Below are 12,478 nucleotides of genomic sequence, written 5' to 3' on the forward strand. Positions count from 1 at the left end.
TGTGTGAGTGATGGGATCAGAAAGCCTCCTCATCACCCCTTGAGTGTCCTACAGAAAACGCCCACTTGTGGCTGCAACAACACAACCCCAGACTCCCTTTCTTCTTCCATTCCGATGGACTGAAGTTGGCCTCAAACTGATTTCATCCCACTTTTTGCATGCACTGTTGACGCGTGCGAGTGTGTGAGACACCCCCTTATTGTCAAGATGCCCGAGCCCCACTACGCAGCAGTTGCTATGGTAACCAGCCAGAGTTCTGTGTACACGGATTCTCATTGTAATTTCGATCTGCAGTGAAGCACCGACGGGAGTGCGCCAGTCCCCGCAAAATACACCGATCCACCTACACACACGCACACACAGTACAGATACACACGCCATCCTGCAGGTAAAACTCAGAGCGTCCGCAAATGTACACATTCCGCCCACATGAGGAGATACTCATTCACCTACACAAGAGTATTCACCACGTATTGTACAATACATCGAACCCACAAGGCAGACTTTGCCATCACACGGTGCACAAGTAGGTGATATCTTCTTAAAAGTAAGCAGCACTTTCAAGGGTTTTCCCTACATGTAATAATTGATTGTGGCTCCTCGCCACGGCAAAATAAAAACCGCCACACCTTAAAAATGTGTGTTTTAATGTGAAAGCAGATTTAATGAATATATTGTATGAATGTACACTTGTGGCTGTATTGAGTTTCCAGTCATTTCTACAACAGAACTACCACAGAACTCAAAGTCAATCAATCAAAGTTTACTTATATAGCCCAAAGTCGCGAGTGTGTCAAAGGGCTGCACAAGCCACAACGACATCCTCGGCTCAGATCCCACATCAGGGCAAGGAAAAACTCAACCCAATGGGATGACAATGAGAAACCCCCCCTCTGGGCGACCAGTGCAATGGACGTCGAGTGGATCTAACATAATATTGTGAGAGTCCAGTCCATAGTGGATCTAACATAATAGTGAGAGTCCAGTCCATAGTGGATCTAACATAACAGTGAGAGTCCAGTCCATAGTGGATCTAACATAATAGTGTGAGAGTCCAGTCCATAGTGGATCTAACATAATAGTGTGAGAGTCCAGTCCATAGTGAATCTTACATAATAGTGAGAGTTCAGTCCATAGTGGATCTAACATAATAGTGTGAGAGTCCAGTCCATAGTGGATCTAACATAATATTGTGAGAGTCCAGTCCATAGTGGATCTAGCATAATATTGTGAGAGTCCAGTCCATAGTGGATCTAGCATAATATTGTGAGAGTCCAGTCCATAGTGGATCTAACATAATAGTGTGAGAGTCCAGTCCATAGTGGATCTAACATAATATTGTGAGAGTCCAGTCCATAGTGGATCTAGCATAATATTGTGAGAGTCCAGTCCATAGTGGATCTAGCATAATATTGTGAGAGTCCAGTCCATAGTGGATCTAGCATAATATTGTGAGAGTCCAGTCCATAGTGGATCTAACATAATAGTTTGAGAGCCCAGTCCATAGTGGATCTAGCATAATATCGTGAGAGTCCAGTCCATAGTGGATCTAAGATAATAGTGTGAGAGTCCAGTCCATAGTGGATCTAGCATAATATTGTGAGAGTCCAGTCCATAGTGGATCTAGCATAATATTGTGAGAGTCCAGTCCATAGTGGATCTAACATAATATTGTGAGAGTCCAGTCCATAGTGGATCTAGCATAATATTGTGAGAGTCCAGTCCATAGTGGATCTAAAATACTAGTGTGAGAGTCCAGTCCATAGTGGATCTAACATAATAGTGAGAGTCCAGTCCATAGTGGATCTAACATAATAGTGTGAGAGTCCAGTCCATAGTGGATCTAACATAATAGTGTGAGAGTCCAGTCCATAGTGGATCTAACATAATAGTGTGAGAGTCCAATCCATAGTGGATCTAAAATAATAGTGTGAGAGTCCAGTCCATAGTGGATCTAACATAATAGTGTGAGAGTCCGGTCCATAGTGGATCTAGCATAATATCGTGAGAGTCCAGTCCATAGTGGATCTAACATAATATTGTGAGAGTCCAGTCCATAGTGGATCTAACATAATAGTGTGAGAGTCCAGTCCATAGTGGATCTAACATAATAGTGTGAGAGTCCAGTCCATAGTGGATCTAACATAATAGTGAGAGTCCAGTCCATAGTGGATCTAACATAATAGTGTGAGAGTCCAGTCCATAGTGGATCTAACATAATAGTGTGAGAGTCCAGTCCATAGTGGATCTAGCATAATAGTGTGAGAGTTCAGTCCATAGTGGATCTAACATAATAGTGTGAGAGTCCAGTCCATAGTGGATCTAACATAATATTGTGAGAGTCCAGTCCATAGTGGATCTAGCATAATATTGTGAGAGTCCAGTCCATAGTGGATCTAACATAATAGTGAGAGTCCAGTCCATAGTGGATCTAACATAATAGTGAGAGTCCAGTCCATAGTGGATCTAGCATAATATTGTGAGAGTTCAGTCCATAGTGGATCTAACATAATAGTGAGAGTCCAGTCCATAGTGGATCTAGCATAATATTGTGAGAGTTCAGTCCATAGTGGATCTAACATAAAAGTTTGAGAGTCCAGTCGATGGTGGATCTAGCATAATATTGTGAGAGTCCAGTCCATAGTGGATTGAACATAATAGTGTGAGAGTCCAGTCCATAGTGGATCTAACATAATAGTGTGAGAGTCCAGTCCATAGTGGATCTAACATAATAGTGTGAGAGTCCAGTCCATAGTGGATCTAACATAATAGTGTGAGAGTCCAGTCCATAGTGGATCTAACATAATATTGTGAGAGTCCAGTCCATAGTGGATCGAACATAATAGTGTGAGAGTCCAGTCCATAGTGGATCTAACATAATAGTGAGAGTCCAGTCCATAGTGGATCTAACATAATAGTGAGAGTCCAGTCCATAGTGGATCTAACATAATAGTGTGAGAGTCCAGTCCATAGTGGATCTAACATAATATTGTGAGAGTCCAGTCCATAGTGGATCTAGCATAATATTGTGAGAGTCCAGTCCATAGTGGATCTAGCATAATATTGTGAGAGTCCAGTCCATAGTGGATCTAACATTATATTGTGAAAGTCCAGTCCATAGTGGATCTAGCATAATATTGTGAGAGTCCAGTCCATAGTGGATCTAACATAATAGTGTGAGAGTCCAGTCCATAGTGGATCTAGCATAATAGTGTGAGAGTCCAGTCCATAGTGGATCTAACATAATAGTGTGAGAGTCCAGTCCATAGTGGATCTAACATAATAGTGTGAGACTCCAGTCCATAGTGGATCTAACATAATATTGTGAGAGTCCAGTCCATAGTGGATCTAACATACTAGTGTGAGAGTCCAGTCCATAGTGGATCTAGCATAATATTGTGAGAGTCCAGTCCATAGTGGATCTAACATAATATTGTGAGAGTCCAGTCCATAGTGGATCTAACATAATAGTGTGAGAGTCCAGTCCATAGTTGATCTAACGTAATAATGTGAGAGTTCAGTCCATAGAGGATCTAACATAATAGTGTGAGAGTTCAGTCCATAGTGGATCTAACATAATAGTGTGAGAGTCCGGTCCATAGTGGATCTAACATAATAGTGTGAGAGTCCAGTCCATAGTGGATCTAGCATAATAGTGTGAGAGTCCAGTCCATAGTGGATCTAACATAATATTGTGAGAGTCCAGTCCATAGTGGATCTAACATTATATTGTGAGAGTCCAGTCCATAGTGGATCTAGCATAATATTGTGAGAGTACAGTCCATAGTGGATCTAGCATAATATTGTGAGAGTCCAGTCCATAGTGGATCTAGCATAATATTGTGAGAGTCCAGTCCATAGTGGATCTAACATAATAGTGTGAGAGTCCAGTCCATAGTGGATCTAACATAATAGTGTGAGAGTCCAGTCCATAGTGGATCTAGCATAATATTGTGAGAGTCCAGTTCATAGTGGATCTAGCATAATATTGTGAGAGTCCAGTTCATAGTGGATCTAGCATAATATTGTGAGAGTCCAGTCCATAGTGGATCTAACATAATAGTGAGAGTCCAGTCCATAGTGGGTCTAACATAATAGTGAGAGTCCAGTCCATAGTGGATCTAGCATAATATTGTGAGAGTCCAGTTCATAGTGGATCTAGCATAATATTGTGAGAGTCCAGTCCATAGTGGATCTAGCATAATATTGTGAGAGTCCAGTCCATAGTGGATCTAGCATAATATTGTGAGAGTCCAGTCCATAGTGGATCTAACATTATATTGTGAGAGTCCAGTCCATAGTGGATCTAACATTATATTGTGAGAGTCCAGTCCATAGTGGATCTAGCATAATATTGTGAGAGTCCAGTCCATAGTGGATCTAGCATAATATTGTGAGAGTCCAGTCCATAGTGGATCTAAAATAATAGTGTGAGAGTCCAGTCCATAGTGGATCTAACATAATAGTGTGGGAGTCCAGTCCATAGTGGATCTAACATAATAGTGTGAGAGTCCAGTCCATAGTGGATCTAACATAATAGTGTGAGAGTCCAGTCCATAGTGGATCTAACATAATATTGTGAGAGTCCAGTCCATAGTGGATCTAGCATAATATTGTGAGAGTCCAGTCCATAATAATAATAATAATAATAGATTTTATTTGTAAAAAAAAAAAAAAAAAAAAAAAAGCACTTTACATTGAGTAAACAACCTCAAAGAGCTACAGTGCATTAAAAAATAAAAATAAAAATATAATAAAAAAATACAAATAAAAACTAGACAGTTAAATAGCTAGAACTAGTATGCATATATCTAAAAAAAAAAGGCTTTTTTAAAAAGAAGGGTTTTTAAGCCTTTTTTAAATGCATCCACAGTCTGTGGACTGGGATTGTTCATAGCTTTGTCCTCAGAGGTTGGAGGAGGTTAGCCTGCCCGGAGCGGAGGTGTCGTGTGGAGGGATTTGGGGGTGAATAGATTAGGAATGGAATGGCACTTCAAGTTCATATGTGAGTCAAGGCAGGTGGCCAAATACTTTTGGCAATATAGTGTATATGCAACATTGCTGATTATGCAAATCGGATGATGACCTAATATCGACCACCCTCCGAGCCACGCCCCCCACTGCCACAAGTTACATTGGCAAGCCGGGGGTTTCTTCATGCCGACACGTCTTTGCTCTTTTTTAAATACATTTATGCATACTGGCTCTCAGATGCGGGTGGGAGTAGGAGGAGATGAAAGAGTGAGACCATGCCAGTAGGCGCAAAAGAGAGAAGCTCATTTTGTAAATTGACAGCTCCCTATAGGATTCTTCATCTTGCACCATGAAAGGCCCAGAGTACGTCTCGGTTTCCCCCGCTAGCCTTGCCAGGCATGAAGGAAATTGTCACATTCATGAAAAGTTGAAGAGTGACAGCTCCTGGATTTAAATTTAGACTTTTTCTGAACGCTCTTCCGATATAAACTACGGCGCATGCTTCACGTGCACAACATAGGTGAGACGCCATTAACTGCGCCCACACTTAGTTCCAGAGAAAAATCCGACAAATGTTCACTGCACACTGTCAGCTTTGTACGTGTCCTCGGACTCGTCGGTTCAGCTGGCAAGCGTGCGCGGCAACTTGCATAATATGACAACAGCATGCCACATAATTGCAGTCGGACAGCCTCGGCCAACTGTGGCGTGCGAGTTTCAGCCAGAATTGAACGTCGATTAGCCTCGCCGCAAATCAAATCACCGCCGCAAACGGCGTGGGGTCTGTGGTGGCGAGCAGCAGGTGGGTTCAAATGCTAAACGCGTAAGTGGTTGCCGCTGTACTTTAGGCCAGCGTTTTTCAACCACTGCGCCGCGGCACACTAATGTGCCGTGAGATACAGTCTGGTGTGCCGTGGGAGATTATTTAATTTCACCTATTTGGGTTAAGAAAAATAAAATAATAATAATAATAATAATAATAATAATAATTAAAGCTGCAAGCAGCATTGGTCGGGCCCGCATATTTGGCAGGTGCTAGTCCTAAGTGTCCCAATACTTTTGTTCAGTTTTCGTCCTAAGTGTCCCAATACTTTTGTCTACTTTTAGTCCGAATTGTCCCAATACTTTTGTGTAGTGTACCTACCTTGTCTGCATTGTGTGGGCACGCTGGTGCTTCCTGCTTTTAAGCAGCCTTCTTGAAAAAACAGCAGCATCAGCGCAGCGGCTCTTTGAAGGGTCATGAAATCAAAATCGGAGCCGGTATTAAAACTCTTTCGATAACTTTTAATCAAAAGGGTTCAATCTCTCTCCAAACACGCTCAGAGGAGATAATGCTTGAAGAAAGGTGACCGGTTTTTACAAAAATGTTGTGTTGAAGGGGGAATAGCAAGCTTCTTGTAGATTTTTGCTGGGGGTTGTCAATTTATGAAATGTAGGTCTAAGTGAGACCTACGGAGAGGATTTTGTTTCATGTCTCTCCGACCTTCCCAGTGGGAGTTACAGGCAGTTTTGTCATTTTTTTCTTCCGAGGAGCAGTTTTTTCTCCGTTTTATTCAAAAATTGCTCTAGAGCGCAATTTTTAAATTTGGGGTTAGGTTTTTTATTAGATCACAATTTTTGCCAGTCCTGATGTGTGCGTTCAGTTTGGTGAGTTTTGAAGCGTGTTAAGGGGGTCAAATTACAGCTCAAAAAGGCAAAAGTGACTGTTTTTAGTACTTTTTTGTCTTGAAGGGGGAATTGCCAACTTCCTGTTGATTTTTGCCCGAGGATATACAATTATGAAAACTAGGTCTAAGTCAAACCTACATAGAGGTTTTTGTTTCATGTCTCTCCAACCTTCCTAGTGGGAGTTACAGGCAGTCTAGTTTTTTTTTTTTCCTAGGGGGCGATAGAGCGTAATTTTGAGTTTTGGGGTTCGTTTTTTTTTATTAAAAGACAATTTTCGCAGGTCCTGATGTGTGGGTCAAATATGGTGAGTTTTGAAGCATGTTAAGTGGGTCAAATTAGTGCTCAAAGAGGCGGCGGAAGAATAATAAAGAAAGAATAAAACCTTACAAATTCAATAGGTCCTTATGTCCCATTGCATAAGGACTCCCACAGGGAGTCCTTATGCAATGGGCCATGCGGGCCCTAATTAGAGATGCCGATAAATGCTTTAAAATGTAATACCGGAAATTATCGGTATCGTTTTTTTTATTATTGGTATCGTTTTTGTTTTTTTTTGTTTTTTTTTAAATTAAATCAACATAAAAAACATAAGATACACTTACAATTAGTGCACCAACCCAAAAAACCTCCCTCCCCCATAGGGTTGTTTCTTTCTGTTATTAATATTCTGGTTCCTACATTATATATCAATATATATCAATACAGTCTGTGTCATGTCTGTGTGATCATGTTTTGTTTTAGTCATGTTTGGTTTTGTTTTTGGACTTTTTGTGCACTTTTGTTTTGTTTTGTCACCATAGCAACCATTAGTTTTCACCTGTCACACCACGCACCTGTTTCACGTTTTGAGTCACGCACCTGTTTCACGTTTTGAGTCACGCACCTGTTTTCGTTAATCATGTCTGTAGTATTTAAGTTCATTGTTTTCAGTGTGTCTTTCTGGTGACATCCCGCATTTATGCTTCTGCACACTCTCCACACACCCTTATGACCCTTGCTGCTCTTTTTTCATGCCGGTTTCATGCCAAGTAAGTTTTTGTTTATTAAGCCACAGTTAGTGTTTTTTGTTGTTCATAGTTTCTGCCTTTGTGCAAGTATTTGTTTTCATAGCCAAGTCGTTTCTCCGCCACTGTGCGCGCTTTTCGTTTGTACTTTTTTTTGTTGTAGTTATAGTGTTTAAATAAATCATGTATTCACCTTCACGCCACATCTGGTCCAATTCACTTGCACCTCGGGAGAACAAACCAAGCCATAGTCCTAGTCCTGACAGTCTGCAGGGATACAGTCCGTAAGCACACATGATTGTGCGTGCTGCTGGTCCACTAATAGCACTAACCTTTAACAGTTAATTTTACTCATTTTCATTAATTACTAGTTTCTATGTAACTGTTTTTATATTGTTTTACTTTCTTTTTTATTCAAGAAAATGTTTTTAATTTATTTATCTTATTTATTTATTTATTTTTTTTAAATGACCTTATCTTCACCATACCTGGTTGCCCAAATTAGGCATAATAATGTGTAAATTCCACGACTGTATATATTGGTATCGATTGATATCGGTATCGGTTGATATCGGTATCGGTAATTAAAGAGTTGGACAATATCGAAATATCGGATATCGGCAATATGTAATTATCGGACATCTCTAATAATAATAATAGATTTTATTTGTAAAAAGCCCTTTACATTGAGTAAACAACCTCAAAGTGCTACAGTGTATTAAAAAAAAGAAAAAGAAAAAGAAAAGAAAAAAGAAAAACTCGAACAGCCTAATAGTTAGATCTAGTATGCATATATCTAAAAAAAAAAAAAAAGGCATTTTTAAAAAGAAGGGTTTTTAAGCCTTTTTTGAAAGCATCCACAGTCTGTGGTGCAAGCAAGTAGTAATGTCCAAAAGCATAACAGAGACGAAGCAGAAGAACGAAGAAGAGACATGGCAATGACGAGTAAGAAGAAGAAGTACGCTTGCAAGTTCCAAAATGATTGGAAAAAATTATTTCTGTTCATCCAGGACAGCTCGGAGGGGAAGGGGTATGATGCCTGCAAATTTTGTAGATCAGACTTCTCCATTGAACACGGATATACTCATTCATGAACGGATTATTTATATATATATATATATATATATATATATATATATTTATATATATATATATATATATGGTGTGTGTATATATATATATATATATATATATATATACATATATATGGTGTGTGTATATATATATATATATATATATATATATATATATATATATATATATACATATATATATATATATATATATATATATATATATACATATATATATATATATATATATATATATATATATATATATATATATATATATATATATATATATATATATATATATATATTTGGTGTGTGTGTATATATATATATATATATATAGTATATATATATATATATATATATATATATATATATATATATATATATACATATATATATATATATATATATATATATATAGATGTGTCAATGGGACAAAACAAACAACATGTTTACTTGACCCATTTCCTGGGAAACTTATTAAGGAGCTTTTTGTATTATTAGGTCCATCAGTGCTAAATATTATAAACTTATCACTTTCCTCTGGCACTGTTCCACTAGCATTCAAAAAAGCGGTTATTCATCCTTTGCTCAAAAGACCTAACCTCGATCCTGACCTCATGGTAAACTACCGGCCGGTGTCCCACCTTCCGTTTATCTAGAAAATCCTCGAAAAAATTGTCGCACAGCAGCTAAATGAACACTTAATGTCTAACAATCTCTGTGAACCTTTTCAATCCGGTTTCAGGGCAAATCACTCTACGGAGACAGCCCTCGCAAAAATGACTAATGATCTACTAACGATGGATTCTGATGCGTCATCTATGTTGCTGCTTCTTGATCTTAGCGCTGCTTTCGATACCGTCGATCATAACATTTTATTAGAGCGTATCAAAACACGTATTGGTATGTCAGACTTAGCCTTGTCGTGGTTTAACTCTTATCTTACTGACAGGATGCAGTGCGTCTCCCATAACAATGTGACCTCGGACTATGTTAAGGTAACGTGCGGAGTCCCCCAAGGTTTGGTTCTTGGCCCTGCACTCTTTAGTATTTACATGTTGCCGCTAGGCGACATCATACGCAAATACGGTGTTAGCTTTCATTGCTATGCTGATGACACCCAACTCTACATGCCTCTAAAGCTGACCAACACGCCGGATTGTAGTCAGCTGGAGGCGTGTCTTAATGAAATTAAACAATGGATGTCCGCTAACTTCTTGCAACTCAACACTAAGAAAACGGAAATGCTGATTATCGGTCCTGCTAAACACCGACATTTATTTAATAATACCACCTTAACATTTGACAACCAAACAATTACACAAAGCGACTCAGTAAAGAATCTGGGTATTATCTTCGACCCAACTCTCTCGTTTGAATCACACATTAAGAGTGTTACTAAAACGGCCTTCTTTCATCTCCGTAATATCGCTAAAATTCGTTCCATTTTGTCCACTAGCGACGCTGAGATCATTATTCATGCGTTCGTTACGTCTCGTCTCGATTACTGTAACGTATTATTTTCAGGTCTCCCTATGTCTAGCATTAAAAGATTACAGTTGGTACAAAATGCGGCTGCTAGACTTTTGACAAAAACAAGAAAGTTTGATCATATTACGCCTATACTGGCTCACCTGCACTGGCTTCCTGTGCACTTAAGATGTGACTTTAAGGTTTTACTACTTACGTATAAAATACTACACGGTCTAGCTCCGTCCTATCTCGTCGATTGTATTGTACCATATGTCCCGGCAAGAAATCTGCGTTCAAAGAACTCCGGCTTATTAGTGATTCCCAGAGCTCAAAAAAAGTCTGCGGGCTATAGAGCGTTTTCTATTCGGGCTCCAGTACTATGGAATGCCCTCCCGGTAACAATTAGAGATGCTACCTCAGTAGAAACATTTAAGTCCCATCTCAAAACTCATTTGTATACTCTAGCCTTTGAATAGCCCCCCTTTTTTTAGACCAGTTGATCTGCCGTTTCTTTTCTTTTCTCCTCTGCTCCCCCCTATCCCTTGTGGAAGGGGAGACACACAGATCCGGTGGCCATGGATGGGGTGCTGGCTGTCCGGGGTCGGGACCCGGGGTGGACCGCTCGCCTGTATATCGGTTGGGAACATCTCTGCGCTGCTGACCCGTCTCCGCTCGGGATGGTTTCCTGCTGACCCCACTGTGGACTGGACTCTTACTGTTATGCTGGATCCACTATGGACTGGACTCTCACAATATTATGTTAGACCCACTCGACATCCATTGCATTCGGTCTCCCTAGAGGGGGGGGTTACCCACATATGCGGTCCTCTCCAAGGTTTCTCATAGTCATTCACATCGACGTCCCACTGGGGTGAGTTTTTCCTTGCCCTTATGTGGGCTATACCGAGGATGTCGTTGTGGCTTGTGCAGCCCTTTGAGACACTTGTGATTTAGGGCTATATAAATAAACATTGATTGATTGATTGATTGATATGGTATATATATATATATATATATATGTATGTATATATATATGTATATATATATATATATATATATATATATGGTATATATATATATGTATATATATGTGTGTATGTATACATATATATATGTATATATATATGTATGTATATATATGGTATATATATATATGTATATATATATGTGTATGTATGTATATATATATGTATATATATATATGTGTATGTATATATATGTATACATATATATATATATATATATATATATATATATATATATATATATATATGCAAGTATGTATATATATGTATATATATATGTATATATGTATGTATATATATATATATATATATATATATATGGTATATATATATATGTGTATGTATATATATATATATATGTGTATGTATACATATATATATGTATATATATGGTATATATATATATATGTATATATATATATATGTGTATGTATATATATATGTATATATATATATATGTGTATGTGTATATATATATGTATATATATATATATATATATATATATATATATATGTATGTATGTATATATATATGTATATATGTATGTATGTATGTATATATATATATATATATATATATATATATATATATAAAATACTTGAAAATATATACACCCCCCGCTACTCCCCCACACACAAATTGGCACAATCAACCACGGACGCATTTCAGCTGTGCGTGTCAGCCTTCAATAATGAAAACAGGCGTTTAGGAAATAAAAGACAATTAGGCCAAACGCAATAATTGAGGGCACATTAACTAACATGTATAATTAAACCTTAATCAAGCAAAAAATATGATTTATTCGATTAATCGATTAATCGATCGGGATATTCGATAGAATTGTCGATTACTAAAATATTCGATAGCTGCAGCTCTACATACAGACTGCCAGACACAAGCCCCGCCCTCGCCAACTTGTGAGTGATAAGTAAGTTTGTCCAAGGTAAAGACCAAAGTGCTGCACTTCACTCATTGCTCTTGGAGTTCAGCTTTTAAAAAATAAATTTAAAAAAACACCTACCAGAACTCTGCCGGTGAGCGTCTGAGCAGAGATCATGACACCGGCCCAGTCTTTGACCGAAGTCATCCATCCCACCTCGCTGATCGGGACCTCCTCCTTTTCATCAGGACCCTTTAGTGCCTTGTCTGCTGCCTGGTTGTTGGCAGGGTTGTTCACTTTATGAGACTCCTGCAAAACATACACAGGTCTGTTAAGGATCACGATGCATTTTCAACGCAACCGAATCATGAATC

The 12,478-nt window shown here is 38.4% G+C and overlaps 1 protein-coding gene across 23 annotated transcripts in view; it reads right to left on the bottom strand.

Moving 5' to 3' along the window:
* kcnma1a (potassium large conductance calcium-activated channel, subfamily M, alpha member 1a) overlaps window positions 1–12,478 on the bottom strand; it is a 691,811-nt gene that overhangs the window by 527,484 nt on the left and 151,849 nt on the right. For all 23 annotated transcript variants that reach the window (XM_061936588.1, XM_061936904.1, XM_061937671.2 and 20 more), the window contains exon 2: window positions 12,246–12,413. In XM_061936588.1, the coding sequence (XP_061792572.1) occupies window positions 12,246–12,413 (168 nt within the window). The remainder of the gene's footprint in view (window positions 1–12,245; window positions 12,414–12,478) is intronic.

Source organism: Nerophis lumbriciformis, linkage group LG02 (assembly GCF_033978685.3).
Source record: "Nerophis lumbriciformis linkage group LG02, RoL_Nlum_v2.1, whole genome shotgun sequence".
NCBI lineage: Eukaryota > Metazoa > Chordata > Actinopteri > Syngnathiformes > Syngnathidae > Nerophis > Nerophis lumbriciformis.